Source organism: Lampris incognitus, chromosome 7 (assembly GCF_029633865.1).
Source record: "Lampris incognitus isolate fLamInc1 chromosome 7, fLamInc1.hap2, whole genome shotgun sequence".
In the NCBI taxonomy this organism is placed as follows: Eukaryota; Metazoa; Chordata; class Actinopteri; order Lampriformes; family Lampridae; genus Lampris; species Lampris incognitus.
This window is the reverse complement of record NC_079217.1, coordinates 21,468,649-21,495,546: the sequence shown is the minus strand read 5'-3', so window position 1 is coordinate 21,495,546 and position 26,898 is coordinate 21,468,649. Positions and strand designations below refer to the sequence as shown.

The 26,898-nt window shown below is 43.5% G+C and overlaps 1 protein-coding gene across 1 annotated transcript; it reads right to left on the bottom strand.

The window, feature by feature from the left end:
- Positions 1-5: 5 nt before the first annotated feature.
- farsb (phenylalanyl-tRNA synthetase subunit beta) lies at positions 6-13,397 on the bottom strand. Its single transcript, XM_056282986.1, has 18 exons — positions 13,268-13,397; positions 12,784-12,839; positions 12,417-12,571; positions 10,892-10,964; positions 10,574-10,689; positions 9,309-9,459; positions 9,113-9,221; positions 8,893-8,963; positions 8,738-8,799; positions 8,575-8,626; positions 6,001-6,062; positions 5,310-5,517; positions 5,141-5,221; positions 4,960-5,052; positions 4,190-4,307; positions 3,887-4,039; positions 1,229-1,376; positions 6-900 (listed from the first exon to the last, which is right to left on the bottom strand). The coding sequence occupies exons 1-18, from the start codon at positions 13,323-13,325 to the stop codon at positions 141-143; spliced, it is 2,526 nt and encodes an 841-aa protein (XP_056138961.1). The 5' UTR covers positions 13,326-13,397; the 3' UTR covers positions 6-140.
- Positions 13,398-26,898: the final 13,501 nt, after the last annotated feature.

Below are 26,898 nucleotides of genomic sequence, written 5' to 3'. Positions count from 1 at the left end.
TCCTTTACAAGTCCGGCCTTTATTTAAGCAAGAAAAGGTTATTTCAAAAGGTTGCACTGTGTATTCTAACACGTTGCATACTAGATTGCCTCGCTCAAAACAATTACTTTTTTAGGATTTTACTGCAGCATGTGAAACGTTCAGATCTTATTGAATGCAGCCACGTCCATTGACTGAACATACTCCTCAAAGGCAGTGATGGCTTCCTCCAGTTGATCCGTGCCCACTTTATCATCCTCCACAACACAGCCGATCTGTAGCTTCCTGATCCCATAGCCCACTGGGACCAGCTTGGACTGCCCCCACACCAGGCCGTCCATGCTGATACTGCGAACACACTCCTCCAGATTGATCATGTCTGTCTCATCGTCCCACGGCTTGACATCAAGCAGGATGGACGACTTGGCAATGAGAGCAGGCTTCTTTGCCTTCTTGGCGGCGTACTCAGCCAGGCGCTGCTCCTTGATCCTCGCTGCCTCAGCACTCTCTTGCTCATCATCAGAACCAAACAGATCAATGTCATCATCCTCATCGTCAGTGGGCTGGTCTACTTCTCCAGCCAACACGTATTGTCTACTTGCTGATGGGAGGCTGACCTTTTCCCTCTGAAAGGACTTTATGTGGTTGTACCAGCGCAAGGCGTGGCAGAGAATTGGCGAAGGAGCGGAGGGGATGGCCTCAAATACTGCAAAGTCGGCCTGGGACACCGCAAAGCCCTCAATGTAGCTTTTGTCGCCCAAGAAGTCATTAAGGGCTTTGACGCCAGCAGGTGAACTCATGTCACCAAAGATGGTTTTGGTCGTTGTGGGGCAGTGGATTGGGGCCTGTGGTGAACTGTCTTGCATGAGGAACTTGTGCATGGGGACATCATGTGTGAGGGAAGTTTCAGCAGTGTGGCCACTGGAAGAACCAAGGCAACAAAGCAACATGTAATGAGTCACAGAGCTCAATTACCTTACACAGACCTGCAGGCATAACTAACCTATTACTATTACACACACACACACGTCATAGATAAAATATTGCCTGTCCATGGTATCTGAAGGTAAAATTCCTCTAACCTTCTAACCAGACTTGCCCATAAACAAATCTGGTGAAATATCCAACTGCACGAGCCAAAAGCATTAATTAATGATCTCTAAAAGTTGTCTTCAGATTGAATTTATTTATGAGCAGTAATGAAGCATCATTAAACTGATCTACGAGGAGCTTTGAAATGAGGTATCACAGGAAAGGCTCGATGTCCATCTCTAGTGCAGAGCAGGGCATGGTCAGCTCGAAGCGATTGATGACATCTGGGTGAAGGACCCCAAAGCGTCCTATGCTCTTCCCATGCACAAAGATCTCCGCACAGCGACCAGGAAAAAAGGTGGAATCTGGGGGGGGGGGGGGCAGAGAAATGTTTGAAATAAACAGCTTCTCATGGAGTTTACACTGACAAGATATTTAATTTCTTCACAGTCCTGTTTTCATAAAGAACCGCAACAAAAAGAGTAAGACCACACCAGCTTGGCCAATGCGAGAGGCATCTTGTCCCTTCTCTTACATTAAAAATAACTTTGCCCACTAACATGACAGGCAGAACAGAGATTTGATTAGATATAGTTACTATGACGACAGCGCCACACACACAAATGAGATCCTCCCATGGTGCACGCATTGGTAATAGAGCCCACTATTTGACTATATATATATGAAAGCTTACCAATAAACTTCATTTTGAAACTTGTAGATATGAGCGAGTAGGCAATTTTACTATATTGCCTGTACAGTGACTGAACACACAACTGTAGAGAACTCTTTGCATACGTCATCTACTTGTACCCAGAGCAGAGTACCATGGCAACCATATAAATAGCCTGGAACATCTTAAGTAAGCTATCAGTCAATGAAAACCCTACACTTGAGCTGAGCCACTTCCGCCCCACACTGCCCCCACTTCCAGCCAAGCTTTCAACCTTTCCCAAGGTCACTAACTGAGTAAGGAGGAAACAAGATGAGCATAGTGTCTCACCCAAGCAGTGACTGAATGGGCTGGGGGCCAAGGACTGGACATTGGCCATCTGCTTCTTCAGAGGTTTCGCTCTCCACCACTAATCCCTTGACTCATTTTCTTCTCCCTCACTCCCCAAGTAGAGACACAGCTGACTGTTATTCCCACAAGAGGCATCTTAGCTACTCTCTCTGTCCAAGTGAACGAAAGGGAATGGTGGAGGATATTGGTGGGGTGGGTTGATTTTGCCATTTCACTCTGCTGATGGACACATCCTGAGGGTAGTGGTGTTTGCTCGTGTGTGTCTCAGGTGAGCGTACAGATAGGGTCGTGACCTTGTAACAGGGTTAAGGACACGCTGACATATGGGGGGCGATGAGGCTAATGGTGCATGAAGAATGGGAAAAAATACTTCATGAAACAGGCTTAGCGAGTGTGTGTGTGTGCATGTGGACACAAGTGCAGTACACTTGTGCATTAGTGTGCAATGTAAAAGCGTGACCGTTTTAGCTTTGCGAGCGTGTGTCAGATGGACAGCCTAAGTACCCGTGGGCGGTTGGGTGGTGATTGTGCCAGTCTATCTCTCTGTGCAGCCAGGCACTGCAGCTGGCGATGCGTCTCATATGCACTCTACCTTACTGCAGACATTTCACACTCCCGCTCACCCTTCACTTCAAAATATCCATCCTTCTCCATTATTCTGTCACTGTCTCCCATTAGACTTCACTTCCTTTTCTATCTTTCTCAATCCATTCTCTCCCTCTCCTCCTCACCCCTCCCTTAGTGATACTTGAGCCCACTGATTTGCCTCCTGTCTGACTGGGCCAGCAGAGTCCCATACATATCCTGTAGTGTGACCTTGGAGCGAGTCAATGAAAGTAGGGAAATGGAGAGAGGAGAAGGAGCAGCAAAGAGCAGTTGAGAGAGGTGGATGCAACGGGGAGGTGGTGGTGGGGTGTCCAAAACCTAAATGATTTGAGGGCCACTTTAGTCCATCTTAGTGCTTAAAAATATCCCTGTGCAGTCCCTATTTCCCAAAGCCTGCCTATTCTGTATGTTGAGCTCAAAGCAAAGCATTAGTAGATACCTGATAATTGTCATTATGAAAAAAGAAAACATCACAATATAGCAATCGCATGAGCGAATTTTAGTTTATCGGTCACAGCTAACCATCAGAAATCTACTGTAAAAAAAAAGTGGATGACATGGTCGCTCAGTGGCCAGCACTGTGACACTCTCACAGCGAGAAGGTCTCAGGTTCAAACCCAAGTGGGACTTGCTGGGCCTTTCTGTGTGGAGTTTGCATGTTCTCCACATGTTCATGTGGGTTTTCTCCCACACCAAAACTATGTATGCCTGGGACAAATTCCTGCTATTGCCCTCTATCAGGGTAAAAAGAACAGAAAAACTCGAGCTCCTAAACTTAAATCAGTTAAGGTCCATAGTTTTGAAGGTTCCATGTGCACTATCGGAGCGAGAAAACAGCCGATCAATATCAGGCATAGCAAGTTTTAAGATATACTGCCCAGAACTTTAGTGCAGTGGTTTAAGTCCTGCCTCAGCCAATGGCCTGTATGCGTCACAAATTTTACAACAGATTTGATCCGTCACCAGTTGGCTTCTTAATCATGAGACCCAAGGATTTGACATAGGCACTCATCAGCATCATCATAGGCAAGAGTTACATAAACAAAATTTCATGACCCTGGCTTGTTTCCTGATCGTTGCAAGCTTCAGGAAGCAGCAAACTAGGTCAAAGAGGGGTTAACAATCTGGCTGTGAGATTTTCCTTTTCAGTGTAAATCCTGCCTTAAGGGAGTATTGGCCAACAAACTAAGCACCAAAAAACTACTCTCTCATATCCTTAGTGGCTGGCTCCACCCCATGTCTCACCATCTGCAGCTTGGATGTGGTAGCCGCTTCCCTGAGCCGGCTTCACCTCCAGCAGCTGCATGGTGCGGTCGAGCAGCCCGTGGATCACCTCGAAGCCCGGGCTCTTATTGTAATAGAGAGCACACAGGCGCCGGCTGTTCCTGGCACCTACATCTGGATAGGTAAGAAAGGGAGACAGTGTTGAAGGTGTGTTAGGGAAATCAGTTAGAAGGCAGCGAGATGGCCTTCGTGAGTGATCTGAAAATTAATCAAAGGAAACTTACACTTTAATGTATACACATACAGACACACATAGACACACACCTTTGGTCTCATCCTTCAGTATTATGTCGGAAATCTCAAACAGTTTGAGGGGCAGCGGCATCTTCCTGTTGGCTGCTACAGTCTTAAGCAGGCCTGGCAGCAGAGTGGTTCTCGCCACCTGGTGGTGAGAGATGATAGTGATGTTGGAAATATGACCACTGCTTACTCCGTCAGAGGGCAGACAGCGCTCTCTTATGGAAAACAGCATAACCACATTATAAGTGAATTTTCATTCACTCGCTGCACTCCTATTAAAAACTGAGATGACTTAAGAGTGCAAAACCCTGATAAATATTTATTTAGATGAGGAACATGGGGGGACCGTTGCCTGCAAGAACACCATTTATTGTGTCATGGTGATTTTGAGAAGGCACAGCCAGCGTGGACTACCCACTAAACATACACAATCTATAGTTGAAGCAAATATTGGACACAGACAAACTGCTACCAGTCCTCTGGATACAACAGTAAGCTGATCATAGAGCCAAAGACACAGTGCAGATCCCCTGTAAAGTTTAAAGAAAGATTCAGAAACCTTTGGGGCATTCATAATCTTATTTCAAATCCATAAAAAAATAAAGAATGGTGTCCAAGAGTGCAGATGTTGAGCCCAGAAGATGCAAGTCCACTTTACAATCATGTTAGGACAGGGCCACTGATGCCTCCGCACTGGTGTATCAGGGATCAAAACACAGCTTTATATATAAATCATTTAATTATTAGTTTTATTTATTGATATTGGGGATTGCTATGTACTTTTAAATGGTTACCTGAAACTCAGCCGTTTTGGGGTTGGAGATGTGAACTGCCATGGTTTCGGAGATCTTTTTCCCCAGCTTGTCTGCTATGTCCTCTTGAGAGCACTTAAAAATAAAAGGAGTGGAGCAACAAATTTTATGGGTTGTTAGGAGAGAAGAGCAGCATGTTTGTACTTGTGCATATGTCCCTTACCAAGGCAAAGTTGAGTGCCTCTGTGAATCCAGCTGCAGCCAGGTCTTGTCTTAACAGTTCGGTGACTTTATTCAGTGGGAACTACAGACATGGAAAGCAAAAAGTACAACAAACTTGGGTTACGGAATTACCAAACATACAAAGACACATATACAGATAATGCATATACCTGATTGGCTATAGTGTAGGTGCGTGGCGTAGTGCGGATGATGTTGTTGAAACCGTAAGCCATAGCTGCGTCCTCCATGATGTCACAGGCATGTATGACATCCGAACGTGTGGGTGGGATCTCCACCTCAATCTCATCACCAACACCAGTGGCCTGGGAGCGGAGGCACATCCTGGTCAGCAGCTGAGCGATACGCTCAGTGGGCTCACTGGGGGAAAAGGCAAGGGACAATCAAAATAGGTTTGATAAATATTTCTGATTGTGGTCATGTATATATCAAATAAAGTAGTTTTGCACACCAGATACTGAAAGCAAAGATTCACATACTTTTGCCACTCACAGATATGTAATATTGGATCATTTTCCTCAATAAATAAATGATCAAGTATAATATTTTTGTCTCATTTGTTTAATTGGGTTTTCTTTATCTACTTTCAGGACTTGTGTGAAAATCACATGATGTTTTAGGCATATTTATGCGGAAATATAGAACATTCTAAAGGGTTCACAAACTTTCAAGCACCATTGTAAATGTGAGGCCAGGTAATGTGCTGTCCCTAGATAAATAGAACACAACAATAACAACCTCATATACACAGATTACATTTTCTGGTGGAATGATGATGAGAACAACACTCAAACTTTGTACAACATTTCAGTTATTCTTGTCAAGCAGCTTCAAGACACTCACCTGATGCCCACTTTGCGGTTGATGAAGTCACCTGACAGTGTCTCCTTTCTGTAAGCCAGCTCCTAGAGGCAGCACACAAGGAGATGACATATATAGAGAGAATATTAATGATTAGTAAAATTAACAGGATTGTGTATCCATAAAGACAAGGGCCCCATTTACACCTGTTAATATCCTTGCAATCTGTCTGTGAATGTTCTCATTCATCCAGGTCATGGTTATCCAAAGGAGTTGAATCAAGTGCAACTGGACTTGGTATATATCCGTGAAGACGTTTCGCCTCTCATCCAAGAGGCTTCCTCAGTTGAATGAGAACATTCACAGACATCCTTGCAATCTGTATCTGGATATGTTATGCGGATAGTGAACACGATCATGGCCTTTGCATTCACACCTGGTGCGTATATAATAATGATAATTATTATAATTTCTATAGCACTTTTCAAAAATAAGTTTACAAAGTGCTTCACAGACATAAAAAAACAAAATACACAATGCAATCAAGAAACAGAAATATAGGTAAAAGACAATGAAATAAACATCTTGAGAAAAAAAAGATAAAAACAAATAATAAAAGCATAATATAAAAAGAAAAACTAATTAAAAGCTATTTTATAAAAATATGTTTTTAAAAGAGGACACTGAGAATCAGACAAGATTCTGTTGAGTCTTGTCCGATTCTCAACGGAAGGTTTTTCCACAGTTGTGGAGCCCTTATGGCAAATGCCCTCTGTCTAAAGCCTTGCCCTGGGGACCGAGAGCAACAGCTGGTCTGCAGACCTGAGAGTACTAGCAGGGGTGTACAGGGTGAGAAGATCGATAAAGTAACATGGGGCAAGGTTGCTCACCGATTTGAAAATGAGCGATAAAATTTCAAATCAATTCTGAACACCACTAGTAACTGGTGCCATGATGTGAGAATAGGGGATATGTGCCCATATTTGAGTTCTTGTAAGAACCCTTGCTGCAGTATTTTGTGCAAGCTGAAAGCGGTTGATGGATTTCTGGGGCAGCCTGGAGAATAATGAGCTACAATAATGATGGAAGGAGACAGAGTTTGTGCATTACTGAATGAAAGAAATGATCTAATCTTGGCAATACCCCTGATTTGACTGATAGCCGATTTGGTGATATTGCTAAAATGTTTAGAAAAGATTACTCTGGCCTCATGGGTGCACTACAAACATACATAGGAAAACTAATGTCCAGCTAACACAATCCCTGTGTGCTTTGGGTTCAACCATCACTTCAGTTTTGTCATTGTTCAGCATTAAGAGGTTACTGGACATCCAGGACCTTATGTCTGCAAGACAGACTGTAAGTGAGGTAACTGAAGTGAGATCTGATGGATTCATGGATAAACAGATTTGTGTATCGTCTGCATAAAAAAAAAGGAAAGAAATATTCGAGTTGTGGATAACTTGACCCAGTGGTAACATGTAGATCAGGGATGGGCAACATGATCCAGAAAGGGCCGCTGTAGGTGCAAGTCTTTGTTCCAACCAAGCCGTTACAAACCTGATTCTATTAGTCAACCAATAGTCTTTGCTAAGGACCTTCATTTGTAGACTCGGGTGTATAACTGCTTGGTTGGAACAAAGACCTGCACCCACACTGGCCCTTTCTGGATCATGTTGCCCATCCCTGATGTAGATGGACAGTAAAGGGCCAAGAAGAGACCCTTGAGGAACGCTACAGGTGATATTTGCATAGCTAGACAAGACATTGCCAACTGATACAGAGAAGGTTCTGTCACTCAGTTAAGACTTAAACCAGTCTAGAGCAATCCCAGTAACACCTACCCAGTTTCCTAATCGATCAATTAATATGCCATAATTAACTGTATCAAATACAGCAGAGAGGTCTAACAACACCAAAACAATACAACAGCTGGCATCTGAATTCATCATAATGTTATTTAAGACTTTTAGAAGTGCAGTAGCTAAAAAAAAAAAAAGGGGGTGGGAATTTAAGTGTTAACTTTCTTCAAAATAACTACTACTACTTTCGGCTGCTCCCGTTAGGGGTCGCCACAGCGGATCATCCGAAGATCCGAACTTTCTTCAAAATAACAATGGTAAAAAAAAATAGTCAGAGGAGTAATTTTAAAGATTATAAGGCAACAAAACTGCACATTATTTTGCTAATATCAAATATGCACCTGGAATGAATGTAACTACAGCAGAGTGTTTACGGTGGTGGGAGCTATTCATGCAAAAATTGTCTGAGTACATGGCAACTTTCAGAATGAGCAACACACACTGCTGGCTTCAAGTTCTGGCTGTGGGGATAATGTTTTTACCACCTGGAATGGAGCATATCACAAATGTGAGCACACTGCATGCATTACATTTACACCTGACTACTCTGGCAGAGATTCAATCACAACGAAAGCCAGACTACCTCTGGGGGGTGGTCTTTGGAATCCAATCACATTCCAAGCACAATTCATGCTGTGTGTTTACACAAAGCATTAATAATCGCTGTTCTTTGTACAAATAATGTACCTGGAAACAAATCAGAGGATAATACAAGGTTTAAATGGTGTCAAATTGTTAGTAATGAGAACTGTACTGGGTATACGCAGGTCCTGCCATCTGGATATACCACCTCTGCCTCTTCTACCCTGAAAGAGACCAAGAAAAAGAAAAACGAGATGAAGAAAATGGGGTCCTTGCAATGTCAAACGTTTGGAAGGATGAGAAACTGATATTTAAAACAATTGGACACAACTTACGTGAAAGGCTGTGAACAGTACTCGCTAAACATGGTCACCATCATGTCCAATACAATCTTTGCCTATAAAGAACATGACTAAATAGTCAGCTCCATGATAACAGCCGTCAAAGGCAATTTGTTTAATTCAGGTAACTCCACTCTCCTCTGTCTTACCTTGGTAAGGTCTGTAGCCGTGCACTCAATGAAGACATTCTTTGTGTTTATCGAAATTTTAGAATGGTCCCCTTGAATACAGAAATAAGTGTCTGTTAAATGTTGTACTGCAAAAATACACTTGGAAAACACTCGTTTCATTGTGTTTTGTATGTGTGTGGGAGCCAAACAATGAGAGAGAGGTGAAAAAAAAAACCACTCATTTAACCACAGTACTCACCATTGATAACGGGAGGCATAGACAGGACAATTCCATTGCTATCGTAGATGATGGGGTACACTGGCTTGTCTTCAATTATGTGAAGGTAGTGCCTCAAGTGGCTGTCTGTCTATATTGAACAGGAACACAACAGTGGGTTAGCACCGCATACACAAAGACCACTAACTGTGCAACACATGGCCAACCAGCAGCTCACCTTGTAGAGGCTCATGAGTTCAATGGCAGTGTACTCTTTGGCCTGGTTGAGGGGTTTGAAGTGGATGTCCCCTGGACGTTTAGCTGTGTATGTAAAAGGGCCTGAGATGGTGTCCAGATCATGAGTTCCAATGGCTACCAGTGACCTCTTCCTGTATGGTCATTGTTTAAAAATGATGGAATGATATCAGACATTTTCCTTTTATGGCTCTGAATTTAACAGATCTTTTTAAAAAATCAAATTTGCAGACCCCTGTGTAGGCCGAACTAACAGTATTTCACCCTGTTTTTACCTTTTTTGTCCCCCCCCCCCCACCCCCAAGCATATCACACATTATGGTAACAGTAACAAAGCTTAACACATTTTGTGGCCTTCTGCCACTTTCTTCAGTGTACCATATTTTACAGGGAGTTATTAAGGTAAGATAAGATTATAGATTTAACCACAAATAACATTCTGCAATTGAAGCAAATGCTTTCTTAAATTATGTGAATTACATTACCTGCCAGTCACCTATAAGGTTTGCGAACTCCCACCTCTCATGCGATAACATGTGTTCATCGACTAGTGATAGTTTACAATCAAAATAAATAGTGCATTAAATTTGCCTTTTCTCTTCTGTCTCCCAAATATATGACTGATTTTTACAAACTTTTTTCTTACATCTCATAAAAATTTAGAATAAAAGACTGCTAAAATGACTCAGATAAACGGTGATAACACACAGATAAATTAACAAACTAAATAATTTAGGCACAGTTGATAAACTTCATTTACGCGTTTCAGCTATTTAGAAAAAGTACTGTTTACATATACATGTATAAATCACAGCAGTCGTCTGTGTCCAGTTATTTCTTATATGTGCAAATTCAGAATACTACACAGTGTAAACACACGACACACTCATTTCAAGTCAAAGTTAAACTGACACAGCCCAGTTGACCCTGTCCACCAGTTTACAGCCAAGACTTGAATAACCACTGCACTGGCATAAGTTCCTCCACTGTTCAAAAATAGTCAGGATCACATTCTTTTCACAGGACCATGTTTAGAAACAGAGACAGTTGCAAAATGCTGTTAGTTGACCATAAAAATGTCTTCAGCTAGCACAAATGAGCGATAGTAAGCATCACTACTGGAGTTGCTTTTAGATGTCAGTCCCTGAACAGATGAAACACTAATAGCGGATGATGATGTCATACAGAACAGAAGCCACAACGTTTTGACTCATGGTAAGCAGATAAGGTTGATGAAATCTGTCTGACCTGCAGATGTTCTGGTGGAGTTTCTCCTGTAGTTCGATGAAGCTGTCATAGCGCTCCTGTGTGAAGGTAATGTTCCTTAACACTGCTGCCACAGCATGTGGCCTTACCACTGCTGTCTGCAAAAGTAAACACAGGAAAGTGAACACACTCACAACCTCAACAGTAAAACAATTACCTTAATCATTGATCATTTCTGAACCAAATCCTTACCAAGTCACAAGAGCAAGAAAGATATTAGGTTAGCTTCACTTTACAATAAACAATTGATTTTCCTGCAAAATCTAACACTTGGCCATTGGGCCCTTAATTGCCACTCACCTCCTGAGTGATGATCAGCCTCTGACGCTCTCCACTGGTTGGGCTCACACGGCAGTAGCGGGGGGCCTCCACCCTTGAACACAGACGCAGTAAAGCAGCACATAAACAACCTGTATTATACCCAAATGGACAAAGACACACAAGACTGGTGGTGCTAGGGAATGCTTGCACAGAGCCAAAAAGCGCCCCTAACCTACAGAAATAGGTAACAGGAGCACATCCCACCAGCTTTGAAATGTACTGGAGATGAGCCTCCTTTCTAGATCTTCTAACACAACTGCAGTGTTGATACTACTGATGCTCGGGTAAGACTCCAGACTGCCCAATTTGATTGCATATGCGACTATAAATCTGTCTAGTGCTACTGAAATAAAATAGTTGGTCACACCAATTTGATTTCACTCTTGGTCTGATTTTTTTTGTATTTTTCGATATCGTAAAATCATGAATTTATTATGCTGCTTTGGACTACCTATTGGCGGCATTTGTTTCCCCGTCTTGCAGTTCTCTGCATGCAAGGAAGCTAACTAGAGCACGTGGATTGTCACTCGCTGCAAAAGGAGATGTGTCCAGTTGCAATGAAGCACAGAACTACAACAGACTTGTTTTTTGGTAGATAAAAAAATACCCCACTAACTACTGCGGCCACAAAGTCCCTCTCACCTTTACCCCCCCCTTTCTCCCCAATTGTATCTGGCCAATTGCCCCACTCTTCCAAGCCGTCCCGATCTCTGCTCCACCCCCTCTGCTTATCCGGGGAGGGCTGGAGACTACCACATGCCTCCTCCAATACACGTGGAGTCGCCAGCCACTTCTTTTCACCTGACAGTGAAGAGTTTCACCGAGGGGACGCAGCGCGTGGGAGGATCACGCTATTCACCCCAGCCCCCCCAAACAGGCACCCTGACTGATCAGAGGAGGCGCTACTGCAGTGACCAGGACACATACCCACATCTGGCTTCCCACCCGCAGACACGCCCAATTATGTCTGTAGGGACGCCCGACCAAGCCGGAGGTAACACAGGGATTTGAACCGCCGATCCCTGTGTTGGCAGGCAACGGAATAGACCGCCACACCACCCGGACGCCCCTGCCTTTGTCTCTTTAGGCCTACATTTCACCAGACCTAGTAGAAGAAACAGATACCAACCCAGAGGAACAGGAAGACAGCCAGCAGAGGAATCAGTGAAGGAAAATGAGCAGCTACCTCCAACCAAAAAGCCCAAGAGCAGCTATAACTTTTGTCCCATGTGGCTCAAAGAATTTACCTGGCTGTTATTATTACCTACTGTGTTAACTGTAAACAGCATGGACTGACTGTTGTTGACTTCAAATGTGTTCGCAGCTACAAGTTTAAACATGAAACCCCAAAACGTCAAACCAAAAGTGCACGTAATGTAGGGAAAGGTGCACCGGGGGTACTGCCCCCCTGCTAGGACACAAGCTAAAATTGAGGGTTTATTTGCACTTTAATCATGACAACATTTGACATCCATATTGCCCGGCACTACAGGAACCAACTTACTTGTTCTTGAAGACCTGCAGTCCCCGCACAAGTCCTTCCAGACACAGCAGATCATAGCGGTTAGCTGGCACATCGATCTTGTACAGTATTACCTCAGATGCTCCTGAGGCCTTCGTGTCACCTTGCTCACGACTGATTAACTCCTTCTCTGAGGTCTGCATTAGGGTCAGAGCAGAGGGGTCGTTGGTTAAGCAATATGTGATAGCACACTATGGGCTTTGAGACACTTTACTCTGTAATGAAAAATATGTAAGCGTTTAATGTCAATCATAACAGAAATCCGAAAGTGTCAAAATAATCATGAAAAAGAAAATAAGTAAATCGTGACAGTTGGGTTTTTTTTCCTCCAGCAGCAGTATTGACTTACAATTTCATCCAGCTCCAGCCCAAACTCAAAACACAGCTCATCAAACTCGTCATCAGCTAGAAGAAAGTGAAAGGTACCATTACAACAGGCAATACAAACTTTGCCTGGCGACTAACAACTCTCCAAAATCCTTCGGAGCCAGGAAATGTTGCAATCACGCCGAACCCCAATGCAACCTTACCGGTTGTCAAATAATGCTTCATTTTTGTACTATGATAAATACAATTTCAACAGCACAGATTCAGCAGAAAAAAACGAAAACTACTTAGTCCGAACGGCAATGAAATATATTATTGCATTTTTTTAGTTCGCTGCACACAAATTAGTTAACCATAAACTACCTCAGCAGCTAGCACATTCATTAGCAACTACTACGTCGCTAACTAGCTTGATAAGTGCTCTTCCAAATTTTACATCAAATAAACATTTATTTAGGAAACACTATTTATGTCAACAAATTTGAAACGTGTTAGAAATGACTTACTATATGTTCTGCCCAAAGCTTGGAATAAAAGATCCCGTTTTACGCTGACAGTCGGCATATTGGCTGCAAATCCTACACGCCACTGTGGAAAAGGACCCCTCCCAGTCGGCTATGGTTGTTTAAAGTAGTGCCTGATCGAAAAACAGGTTCCGGTAACTTGCTGCTTTGCAACGTCGGTGTGATATCTTCTTCTTGTTGGAGTGGCGGTTGGCATCCGAAGTGCTGCATTACCGCCATCTACTGGATTTAAACTCAACTCTCCACGGACAAAATAAAACAGTAAATCCTTCCCACCCATTTCCCACTCTGCAATAATTTCCCAATTTCTCAGGTTTCTGAGAGGGACTAAAAGCTTCTCTCACCGGAGGCTGCACAACTTCTCCAGAAACTCCAACAACACTCGGAAATCTCCTTGCTGCTCTGGGAAATAATTTGTTTAAGCATCTACAGTCAATAGCTTATTTTTATACAATGTATGATTTTTTTTATGAACCAAGGATCAAATGTGGATTATAATGCTAACTATTAGGTAACCCATTAGATTCTGGAAACCCAAAACAATGTCTTAATAAGAATATAATGGTGTATAGTGGGACATGATCTAGAGTCAAAGGTGTGGTCTCCTGGTAGCGGTTTCATCCAGACTGCTTCGCCCACCGTGAGTTCATGTAGGTCCCTTGCTGAATTGTCACAGATCACTTTGGAGACCTGTCTTCTGTGACGCAGCTGGTCCAGTACCCCGGTCACCACACATGGCTCCAGTAGCCTGTAGGCCACAGGCAGCGCAGTCTTCAAACGCCTCGACATCAGGCACTGGGCTGGACTGCTGTCCATACCCTCTGTTGATGTGTTACAGTGACACCACTGCAGGATTGCCTTCCAGGCATCATTGCCTCACGGAGAGCTTTCTTGCATAAGTTATTGGCTATCTTCACAGCAGCCTCAGCCCTACCATTAGCTTTGGGATGGCATGGTGAGGAAGTGATGTGCTCAAACTCCCAGTCTGCAGCAAACTGCTGGAATTGGTGGCATGGCATGAGAACTGGGGCCCATTATCAGAGATGACCCGGCCAGGCTGACCATAGCGAGCAAACTGAGCCCTGCAGCATTTTATTGTCATCTCAGCTGAGAGGCTTTGAAGAAGGTCAATTTCCCAGAAATCAGAATAATGGTCGACTAGCACGAGGAAATCTTTGCCTCCATGCTGGAAGAGGTCTAGGCTTACAATTTGCCAGGGGCATGTTGACAGCTCATGCAACATCATTGTCTCCCTCTGCTGCTCAATGGCATATTCGTTGCAGACAGTGCTTTTGTCTACAAAGTCCTTGATTTTGCTCTGCATCCCTGATCAGTACAATGGGTTGCATGCTTGTCTGTAACAAGCCTCAGCCCCTATGTGACTTGAGTGCACTCGTGCCAACAGTTTGGGGTGGAGTGATCTGGGAATGATGACTTTTTCACCTTTGAATAGTACCCCATTTTGAATACTGAGCTCCTCCTTAAATGCCCAGTATTCCCTTGCCGCCAGTGGAGTTTCATCTGTGTTCAGGCCAGCCACGCAGAGTCACAGATTTCACAGCCTGGAGTTGCTCGTCACCGTCAATGTGCTGCCAGATCTGTACGAGTCGCCAGTCTGTGAAATTGAGGTAGGCGGCCTGGTTGATGAGCTCCACATCCAGCTGCTCTGTCTCTAAACTACAGACAGCAAGCTCATTGTGCATGGACCCTGCATGTGTGTTTAACATAATGGCCCTGCTGAGGCTATCACTCACGTGCATCTCTGGCCCCGGCTTAGACACCACCTTGAGGTTGTAGCTCTGCAGAGCCAGCAGCATGCTCTGCAGATGCTTCAGGGCAATCAGAAGGGGCTCGCTGAATATGGTGATGAGGGGCTTGTGATCGGTCTCTGCTGTAATGCTGTCGCATCCATACAAATAATGGTGAAAACACTGGCACGCAAACACAATGCTGAGGCACTCCTTTTCAATTTGAGCATAATTCTGCTCTGTTGGCGAGAGCTCTCGGAGCGAATGTGACAGGGTGACCCTCCTGCATCAGGCAGCAGCCCAGGCCATGCTGGCTTGAATCACTCTGAATAGTGACGGCCTTTGCCACGTCGTAGTAGCACAGCACAGGCATTGTTGTCATCAGCTGTTTTATCTCTTTTACCGCTGCATCATGCTTTGGGAGCCAGTGCCAGACTGCGTCCTTGTCCATGAGTCTTCTCAATAGCTCACACACCTCCGAAAGCCATGGCAGAAATTTGGCCAGGTAGGTGACGAATCCAACAAACCACTGCACAGCCTTCACATCTGATGGGGGGGGGGGCATTTCAACAACTGCTTTCACCTTCTCTGGATCTGCCTTCAAGCTCATGGAAGACAGGATGTTCCCATGGAAGCGGAACTCTGGCACCTTGAATTGAAGCTTTTTTAAGCTTGACCTGTCTGCATCGGGCCATTAGGGCCAGCAGCTTGGTATCATGGTCTCGGTCTGCCTCTTCATCTGCCCACGACGAGAATGTCGTCAGCTATGGGCTCCACCCCATTGACCCCAACCAGCAGCTCATACTGTTTCCGTTGGTACACTTCTGGGGCCACAGACACACCAAAGGGAAGCTTCAACCAGCATGTTCGACCCCAGGGCGTCCAAAAAGTGGTCAGGTAACTGCTGGGCTCATCAAGCTTGCACTGAAGGAAGGCATCACTGGTGTCCATGAGAGTGAAAACCCTTGCCTTAGGGAGCTTGTAGAGTACACCCTCTAGCATGGGCATGATGTAATGTGATCTCCTCAGCACTTGGTTGAGGTGCTTGTCAGGTCGCTTTACAATCACTGCTTCGTGTTGGTCGAGCTGTGCCTTCACTGCTTTCTGCATAGCGACTGGAACATTGTGAGGTGCACTCTGAACTGGCTAAATTGCGGCATCTAACTCAAAATGCACCTCACCTGGCACGGAGTCGACTGGGGCAGTGAGAACATCTTGGTATTTGCGAACCAGCGTGTCCTTAGTCAGGGGTCTGGCTTGAACATTTTCCACAGCATTGCTGTCTGCTGGAATGGTAAAATGCATGAGCCCAAGACACTCACAGGTGGACCCTGAGAGCAATGGCTGCTGACTGGCCTCAACCCGTAACAATAAGTGCGGAGATCCTACTCTGTGGATGGGGCTGCCATTAGCGGCTTCCATGGGAGGCATATCGCAGGACAGGATGTCTATTTTCGAAGCGGGCAGGATGCTCCTCTGCGCGCCCGTGTCGTACAGGAACCACCGTCCAGAAATGGTGTCTTTGATGAAGAGCAGCCTGCCAGTTCGGCCGACGCACATGGCCACTACTGAGCGCCGGCCCCAGCGTTTCCCACCACGCTGAAACTGCATGGAGATCGGCACCGCTTGGCTTTGGGTCCAAAATTTGCGTGGTAAAAACACAGGCCATGGTCCTGCCGCCGTTGAGGAGATGCTGCTGCGGCGGCGACTGTTGTGTCTCCAGGCAGTGATGAAAATGTTTGTGTAGGAAAAAACGCGGCCGTGCAGTGCTGTTGACCAGCCAGGAAAAAATTATCAGCCTCCTCGGCCAGAGCACGACAGTCAGCGATGGCGGCGTTGGCTAAAGCAGCCCGTACCTGAGAAGGCAGATGTCGCAAAAAGAGTTGGATGAAGAAGTCCATAAGTTCAGACGGCTTACTGTCACCGAGGCCTTGTAGAGAGAAAAGCCGGATGGCCCACTCAGCGTTAGAAAGTTCAAAAGTTTTCAACAGGTGAGCCTCGAGTGTCTTCGTATTTATCGTGCTGCGGAGAAATTTTGAGGAGGATCGCCACTCTGGTTGCTGTTGAACTGCCGAGAGCCGACACCATATAATGCGAACTGCGTTTCTGTCTGGGCGAATCAAGCCGAGGCTGACGACTCCCAGATCTCCGGCAGCTTGAGAGAAACTGCATTAGTCGTCATGTTCGTGAAGATTTGTCTCTGGAAACATCCAGCAGACAAACGTCGGGGTCACCAATGCAGAAAGTGCAGGAAAGTTTCTCTCATTTACTACACTGTCATGTACTGAATGAACTGAGTTGAGACATCCGTAAGAGTTGGTCAAGTCAAGTCAAATCAAGTCAAGTCAAGTTTATTTATATAGCACATTCAAAACAACCACAGTTGAACCAAAGTGCTGCACAAGCTTAAAATACAATATAAAATAAGTAACACATGTGAATATAAAAATATATGTAAAAAAGACATACTAGTAAAATAAAGAAATTAAAACGTAAACAATAAAACACAAGATTAAAAGTATATTTCCACAATAAAATCACGGTGTCAAGCTCAACTTGAATTGAATGCCAGCGAGAAGAGGTAGGTCTTTAACCAAGAATTAAAAGTCTCTAGGGTCTGATCAGATCTTATGTGTACTGGTAAGTTGTTCCAGAGATCAGGAGCAGCAACTGCAAATGCTCTGTCACCCTACTCGGAACATGTAAGAGCGTCTGGTTTGCTGACCTGGGTGCTCTGACTGGTGTATGATGATGTATTAGCTCAGATAAGTAAGATGGTGCCAGCCCATTTAAAGACTTGAAAACAAGTAATAAAATCTTAAATGGGATCCTAAAACAGACAGGAAGCCAATGAAGGGAGGCCAGTACAGGTGTTATGTGATCACGTCACTTCTCTCCTGTCAGCAGGCGAGCAGCTGCATTTTGTACAAGCTGCAGGCGACGAAGCAACGACTGAGCTACGCCAACATACAACGAGTTACAATAAACTAAGGGTAATAAATGCAGGAATTACCCTTTCAAGATCATTTGGAGGGAGATAGGCCTTTACTTTTCCCAGAAGTCGTAATTTAAAAAAACTTGTTTTGACTACTGAGCTTATTTGTTTGTCAAAGTTAAAAGAGCTGTTGAAAATCACCCCAAGATTCCTAACAGAAAAGTGACTGTAGGAAGCTAAAGGGCCAAGAGCACTATCGTAACCATCCAGCAGATAAGGTTGTCCATATACAATAATTTCAGTCTTATTTTGATTTAGTTTCAGGAAATTTCACTCCATCCATGTTTTGACATCCTTTAAACAACTCAGCAAAGCCTGTATAGAATCTCTGCTCTTTGTTTTTATAGGCAGATAGATTTGCAAATCATCAGCAAAACAATGAAAAGACATATTGTGTTTTTTTTAAAATGGATCCCAAGGGCAGCAAATACAATTAGAAGAGAATGGGTCCCAAAATGGAGCCTTGGGGGACCCCACAGTTAAGTGGGGCTGCAGCTGAAGAGAATTGGTCTATATGGACAGAAAAGCTTCTATTTGACAGGTAAGACTTGAACCATTCTATGGCAGTACCTTTAATGCCTACACATAGCTCAAGATGTGATAAAAGAATATTATGGTCAATCGTGTCAAAGGCAGCAGTCAGGTCCAAAAGCACCAGAACAGCAGAGTTCCCAGAGTCCACAGTTAAAAGAAGATCATCAAAAACTCGTGAAAGGGCTGTTTCAGTGCTGTGACGTGATTTAAAACCAGACTGGAACTTTTCACAAATGCCATTAATTTCTAGGTGCATTTGTAATTGTACATAAACTGCTTTCTTTAAGACTTTTGAAAGAAAAGGCAGCTTAGAAATTGGCCTAAAATTAGAAAAAACAGAGGGATCACGATTGCTCTTTTTGATGAGGGGCTGTACTACAGCATGTTTGAAAGCAGCAGGAACACAGCCTGAGAGAAGAGAGGTGTTTATAAAATTTACAATACAAGACCCAACAGTGGTAAAAATATATTTTAACAGTCTGGGTGGAATACTGTCAAGGGGGCAATATGAAGGCCTCAAATGGTTAACTACCTCAGATATAAAGGAGGGGGACACAGGCAAAGATCCGAGATGCTGATCAGAAGCGCCATAAATGTAATGGTAATGACCATTTCTCTAAAGTATGTAGGGCCAAAAAATATAGGGAAACAAATAGCCAATAATGTGGAAGAGCAATCAAAATATGCTTTTGTGGTGAGTGATGACTCAGTGCAAAATAGACTGGCTGTTTGCCTGGGTGGCGTAACCTTAAAGATGCTCGTGGACTCTGGTGCAACCTGCAATATAATTGATGAGAAAACCTGGGGGAAACTGAAGTCAGAGCAAAATGTAAAATGCCCTTCCTATGTCCTAGAGGCAGAGATAAATGTTTATGCTTATACATCTAGTCAGCCATTAGCAACAAAAGGAGCTTTCAAATATGAAACAAAGATCAGAGATTCCACTGAATATGCTGATTTCATTGTCATAAAAGGAGATGACTAGCCACTATTGGGAAAGGATACAGCAGTAAAGCTGGCAGTGTTGAGAATTGGCACAAATATTACAGCAGTTGTAGATCTGAAATAGTACATTACAGGCACAGTACCCAGATGTGTTCCAGGGTGTGGGAAAACTAAAAACCAAGCAAATCATTCTTTACATCAATCCTGACATTCAGCCGGTAGCGCAACCCTTAAGGCAGATACCGTTTAATCTGAGGGGACCTGTAGAGAAAAAAACAAAACAAAAGAACTGTTAGACATGGACGTCATTGAATCAGTGAATGGACCTACTCCGTGGGTTAATCCAGTAGTCATCGGGCCAAAAGGCAACTCCGAAATTAGACTTTGTCTTTATATGCGGCAAGCAAACTGCTATCATCAGGGAATGATACCTCATACCTACAGTAGATGAAATCCTGCAAGGCATGAACAGGTCCATGGTGTTCAGCAAACTGGATCTTAAGTGGGGTTATCACCAAATGGAGTTGACACCATCATTACGCCAAATCACAACATTTGCCGTCCACAACGGAGTCTATAGATAAAAACGGTTGATCTTGGGAGTGTCTTCAGCCGGCGAGCAATATCAACATGAAATAGCCTCTGCACTAGCTGGAATAGAGGGAGCTGAAAACATTTCAGACGATGTCATCGTTCATGCACTAGACCAAAAGACACATGACTAGATCACTATGCTATTTGCAAGGTAGCGGACACAAAGACATAGATACTGGCTTAAGTGAGACAACACATGTAGTACCCCTGCCCCCTTTTGTGACGTTTGGACAGTCTGGCCAATGTCATCAGGAGGGCAGTGGTACTTCCATTTCTACCTGATCAGACACTCTTTTTTGATGATTTTGGGGAATGGGAGGTGGATCCTTCCATCTCTTTTTTTGCCCCAACCAATTGCTGAACAGTCCAGTTTCCTCCCACCATCAAAAAGACATGCATGTTAGGGTCAATACTCCTGTCTGTACCCCTGACCAAGGCAATGGAATGAAGAACTGGAGCTGGTCCCCGGACACAGCAGCTGCCCACTGCTCCTATACAATAGGATTGGTGAAATGCAGAAGACAATTTGTTGTAAGAATACAATGACAAAATAAAGCCGCTTTCTTTCTTTCTCATTTTGATACGTTATAGCCATACTCTAAAATTTATTAAATTATTTTTTAATTCATCAGTCTACACAATACTCCATAATGACAAATGAAAAACAGGTTTTTACCATTTTTGGTACATTTATTAAAAATGAAATCACATTTACATAAGTATTCAGATTCTTTGCTATGACACTAGAAAGTGAGCTCAGGTGCGTCCTGTTTCCATTGATCATCCTTGACATGTTTCTACAACTGGATTAAATTCCACCTGTTGATTGGACATGATTTGGAAAAGTACACAGTTGACAGTGTATGTTAGAGCAAAATCCAAGCCATGAGGTCAAACAAATTGTCTGTAGACCTATGAGACAGAATTATGTTGAGATACAGATCTGGAGAAGGGTATAGAAAAAAATTCTGCAGCTTTGATGGTCATGAAAAACACAGTGGCTTCCATCATTCTTAAACAGAAGAAGTTTGGAACAACCAAGACCCTTCTGCTGCATTTCTTCACTGTATGTTACAGTAGTGTAAGTGCTGCAGACACAGCAAACAGCACTGTCTTCGAACTTCGAAACATACAGCAAAGCAGTGCGGCAGACGGAGCCATCATCCAACTCAAAATCAACAGCACAGGCTGAATCTTGATGCAGTCATAAAAATTGGACTGTTTTTGATGAGGTTGCGGTGATTAGATTTGGATGCAAAAAAAATAATAAAATGGAGTTTTTGTCATTTTTTTTAGATATAAGTTGTTGAATGGGGCGGTATGGTGGTGCAGTTATTAGCGTGGCCGTCTCATAGCAAGAAGGTCCTGGGTTCGAGCCCCGTGGTAGTCCAACCTTGGGGGTCATCCCAGTTCGTCCTCTGTGTGGAGTTTGCACTTGGGGGTTGTCCCAGTTCGTCCTCTGTGTGGAGTTTGCATGTTCTCCCTGTGTCTTCATGGGTTTCCTCTGGGTGCTCTGGTTTCTTCCTACAGTCCAAAGACATGTAGGTCAGGTGAATCGGCTGTGCTAAATTGCCCCAAGGTGTGAATGTGTGTGTGTGTGTGTGTGTGTGTGTGTGTGTGTGTGTGTGTGTGTGTGTGTGTGTGTGTGTGTGTGTGTGTGTGTGTGTGTGTGTGTGTGTGTGTGTGTGTGTGTGTGTGTGTGTGTCAGCCCTGTGATGGCCTGGCGGCCTGTCCAGGGTGTCTCTCCGTCTGCCGCCCAATGGTTGCTGGGATAGGCTCCAGCATCCCCGCCACCCTGAGAGCAGGACAAGCGGTTTGGATAATGGATGAATGGAAGTATTGTTGTAAAAAAATGACACTGTTTGTACTCCTGCTGAGTCCACCTGTCCCGACACTGCAGTTATTGAATGCTAAGTATCAGTTGAGGAAAGAACTGATAATTCAATCTTTGATGTATCCTGAACCTATGTGGATGCCTGCAGCTTTAGATGAGTTTATGGGTCGCCATGCTGTAATTGTCGCTTGGACGAGGTTTGAGGTTGTGAAAATTCAGGTAGCTGATGACATTGTGTGGCAGAACATCCCCTATAGCTTACAGCGGAAATTGGACAGCCTTCCAGGGCAGACAGGGGAATCTGAGCCACTGTGCGTTGAATATGCTTATAACCTCTCCACAGTGGTGGCCCTCAACGATGCGTAAAGCTTCTGTGTTGAGGTACAGAAGATCTTCTCTTCCCCTCCAATAATAATCTCAGTTATATTCATCATAATTATGATATATTCATCACGATTATATTATATTCATCACATGTTGCGCTAATTTTGTTTACTGAGCCTTGGTCTATTAGTAAGTATATATTCTGATGTATTTTGACTGCACTTTGATTGAAATTTTGATTTCACCTTCGACCTTTATCTGATTTCAGCTTGCTCGAGCACATGCACAGCATTTAGCCAGTTTTGGAAACAGAAGTATAAGTATGTTGACTTCATTGTAAGTTTTCATTAATATATATGCAATCACTGGATCTATGCAACAGGTTGTAGGACTTTTAAGTAGTCGCCCTGCGGATGGACGGTTGGCATTAGGGGGCCATGGGGGAATTTTCCCAGTGTAACAAGGAGACATAGCTGTACTAGGTTTTTCTCCTCCACCTACAACTGTGTTCATTTGGATTCAGTACTGAGATTTTTATGTTTTGTGAATGTACTTTATTTATGTTGTTGATCTGGACACTTTAACTCGGGTGCGACTTCAAAGTCACAAAGGGGGGAAATGTGGGAAATAATTTGTTTAAGCATCTACAGTCAATAGGCTTATTTATACAATGTATGGTTATTTTTATTAACCAAGAATCAAATGCTGGATTATAATGCTTCTATACGTAATCAAGTCACCATTAGATTCTGGAAACCCAAAACAATGTCTTAAGAAGAAAATAATGGTGAATATTGGGACATGATCTAGAGTCAAAGCCGTGGTCTAAGGTTGAAGTCCCAAGTAGGTGGGCTCAAGCTACAGTATAAAAGAAAGTGCTTTGGACAGGTTGCTTCAGTTGCTCCATGGACCAACTCGGTATATTGTTGTACCTATTGTTGTGATCTACTACTACTACTACTACTACTACTACTACTACTACTATTTTCGGCTGCTCCCATTAGGGGTCGCCACAGTGGATCATCCGTGTCCATCTCTTCTTGTCCTCTGCATCTTCCTCTGTCACACCAGCCACCTGCATGTCCTCCCTCCCCACATCCATAAACCTCCTCTTTGGCCTTCCTCTTTTCCTCTTCCCTGGCAGCTCCATATTCAGCATCCTTCTCCCAATATACCCAGCATCTCTCCTCCACACATGTCCAAACCATCTCAATCTTGCCTCTCTTGCTTTGTCTCCAAACTGTCCAACCTGAGCTGTCCCTCTAATATGCTCATTCCTAATCCTGTCCTTCTTCGTCACTCCCAATGAAAATCGTAGCCTCTTCAACTCTGCCACCTCCAGCTCTGCCTCCTGTCTTTTCGTCAGTGCTACTGTCTCCAAACCATATAACATAGCTGGTCTCACAACCATCTAGTAAACCTTCCCTTTAACTCTTGCTGGTACCCAGCAAGATATTAACAATAAACCTGTTCACATCAGACTTGTAAGTATTGGACAGTGATTGATTGACTATTGGACCTTGATTGACTGACTCTGAAAAACAGTGCGCCGAGAATAAAATTCTCCCACACTGCATCTACAATTATGTAAATTCTCTCAGATGTTCTTGCTACTCCAGCAGTACAATTAATTACCATTGCCAAAATGGGCAAAACGTCATGTGATCCTTACAAAAGCAAAACTCAGCACGCTTCCTGGCTTGTCCTCCTTAGCTTCTTGTTTCAAATCATAATTATTTTTTACCTTCTTGTTGTTTATTTCTCTTTTGAGATCTAACCCCGATTACTTCTTCCTCCCTTACTTACTCTCTTTGGACATTTAGCCTCCCATGCTGCTTGATTCCCCTGTGCAAAGAAGCCCCTCTGGATCAGTTTCCTTCACACTCATTCCCCCCACACTTACCTCATGTGGTAAATTCCCTCATACATACAAATAAACTATGACCAAATTTCCTTACTGGGTACAACGACACATGGTCCAAGAACACTCTATCAGGCAAGTACTCCAAATCAAAGTGTATCATAACAGATTTAGTGTCGTACTTTTCATTAACTACTTTGTCAAATCTCCTTGCAGCTACTCTGTGTGAAACGCCCTCAACGACACCTTTTATTGGAGCTTTCTTGCTGGGTGGAAAATGTGACACTGGGTATAGTATTTCCCACCCACCACCATGACTTTCAAGGCTTTTTCCATCTGTGACTTTGACATACATTCCACGACTATCAAGCCAGATCACTTTATGTCAATCAGTTTAACTTCGCCCACTTGTGGCAATCCATCTTGCCACAGTGTGCTTTTCAGACAAAGCTCCCCATCCAGCACCTTCTTTCAAACCCTGACTCTTTATTCCAACTATGCAGGCCTCTTCTTCCTCTTCACTTTCACTATGACTCGATGAACATACTTTCTCTTGTACTTCTCTGGGGCTTTCCCACTTCCATGAACTCAAAACTCTAAAGTTCCCTGTCCCTAGCTTCCTCTGCATTTTCCCAGTGTGAAATCTGATTTTGACGTGACATCTAATTCTAGTTGTTAGTAAGATGAAAAGGAAGAAAACAGGGCCCACGTTTCAGCCCATATAGAGGAGACCTTATCGTCAAGGGATGAATGATATACCAAACCAGCCGGAGTTGTGGGTGTTCGGAAATACGATGGGAATTTGGGAAATATTCTGTTTAACTTTTTTGGGCTGCCATTTGCTCAAAGCCTTTCAAGACACCTATCGGTCATCTGTAGGTATAGAGTAGATTGTGGTCAAAACATTATTGAAATAATGACCTTCTTTTATAAATGAGACTTGACACTGAAGTCTGGCCAAAATGCTGATTTGGTTATTGTCAAGTTTTCACATGGGACAGAAGGTGGCATTGAGCAGGCCACAAAGCAGTTATGGTTAACACAATTAAACATGCCCACCAGTTGATACAGCAGTAGACACTGACCCGGGCTGCAGTAAAGAGTCATCTCATTCTCTTCATGAGTAAATGCTTCCTCCTTCCAGCATGCATACGGATCTCACATGAGGAAACGGGAAGTCTGCACAGAAAATGGGAGAGATTGTAAACCTGGAGTAATATAAATACAACATTACATAGGTGTTTTGTGAAATCTATGAAATTTATGAGCAAACGTGGACTGATGAAACTTGTGTTTGTTCTGTAAATCTATTGTGTGTGTGTGTGTGTGTGTGTGTGTGTGTGTGTGTGTGTGTGTGTGTGTGTGTGTGTGTGTGTGTGTGTGTGAGATCCAAAGTGTGTGCATGTGTGTAGGCCAGTGTGTGTGTGTGTGTGTGTCTTCCTTCTTAATCAGAGTTATGTGTGCATATGCTGTAATCCTACGGTAAAGTTATTGGTAAAACATAGCAGCAGCACTCTGCAGTCTGTACCTTTAATTTGAGGTTTTGACGTACACATGCATCTTGTATACCCTTGCGCATTTCGATGAAATCATATCCAATAAAAAAAAATCTAGATTATACCATCCTGTGCTGTCAATGTAATTGCATGAACGCTAACGAACGATATCTTCATTATCTATCGCATGCAGCACAAATGCTTTCATGCTAAGAACGGGTGTACTTTTTAAGGAATTATGCACTCAGGTTAAAAACATTTGGACTCATTCTCATCCAGGAGATGTCCAGCGTGTCTACATTATTCTAGGTTTACCAAGCTGGAGAATGAACCACTTGCCCAGGGAGTCACACTTCAGGCCACAGAAGCAACATGCACTGCCCTCATGGCTTCAATCAAGACCTGGATACTGAACAAGCAGTACCATCACTTCTCTTATCCTCTCCATCAGTCAGGCATATATAAATAGCTCCAATATAGGCCAAAACAATAGTATCTGGGTCAGTGGTTCACATCATGGTGTCTTCCACACAACAGCTCATTGTAGCATTATGTCATAGGATAGGCTGTATACGTTATAATGATGAGATTATTTGCATTGAGCAGAAACAAGACATGTTAGTCGGGATGTTTTATGTGATTATATGCGCTGCAGTATACAAAAGGCTTCATTGTGATTCTGGGGTATTTATTGCTCCCTAAACCCCAAACTAATGCGGTTTTTTCCCTTTTTTTAATGCTACTATGCCCCCTTCTGCATACCAGGCCTATTACGACCTTTGAACCCAACACAAGAGGCAAATCTTGGATAACAGGCCAACATGATTTTGTACGACTGTTTATCTCAACTCCATCCCTTTCCAGTGATATCTGATATGATCGCATCAGTCAGTTTGAACGAGGACACTCGATTTGAACGTGAAACGATTACAATGTCTTGTGACTTCTGCACATGGCTGCAAAAGATGACAGATGGTCTCCTGATGTTAGTGTAACCCACATGATTACATGTACCCTGTGACGTATGTAAGTTCCACGAGTAGCCTCTAGGAGGCACACAAGCTACAGAGTTTAAACCATGCAAACAACCGTCGACAATAGAGAAGAGAAATACGGATATTTAGAAATACGGACAACTTTGACTATGGATACCTGAATTATTGATATTTGAACTACGGATATTTGAGCTACAGGACATTTGAACTACGACAAAAAATATCCCTCCCACGAAGCTTCCTTGGTGAGCCGCTAGCCAAAGCTAAAAAGTAAACAGCTTTCTGTG

Bases quoted from the DNA above. Each gene is read 5' to 3' on its own strand.
- farsb (XM_056282986.1), bottom strand. From the start codon at position 13,325: ATGCCGACTGTCAGCGTAAAACGGGATCTTTTATTCCAAGCTTTGGGC. The intron at 10,690-10,891 runs GTGAGTGGCAAT...TTACTTTTGCAG, and splicing joins GGCTGATCATCACTCAGGAG to ACAGCAGTGGTAAGGCCACA. The intron at 6,063-8,574 runs GTACAGTTCTCA...TGCTGCCTCTAG, and splicing joins GCAGGACCTGCGTATACCCA to GAGCTGGCTTACAGAAAGGA.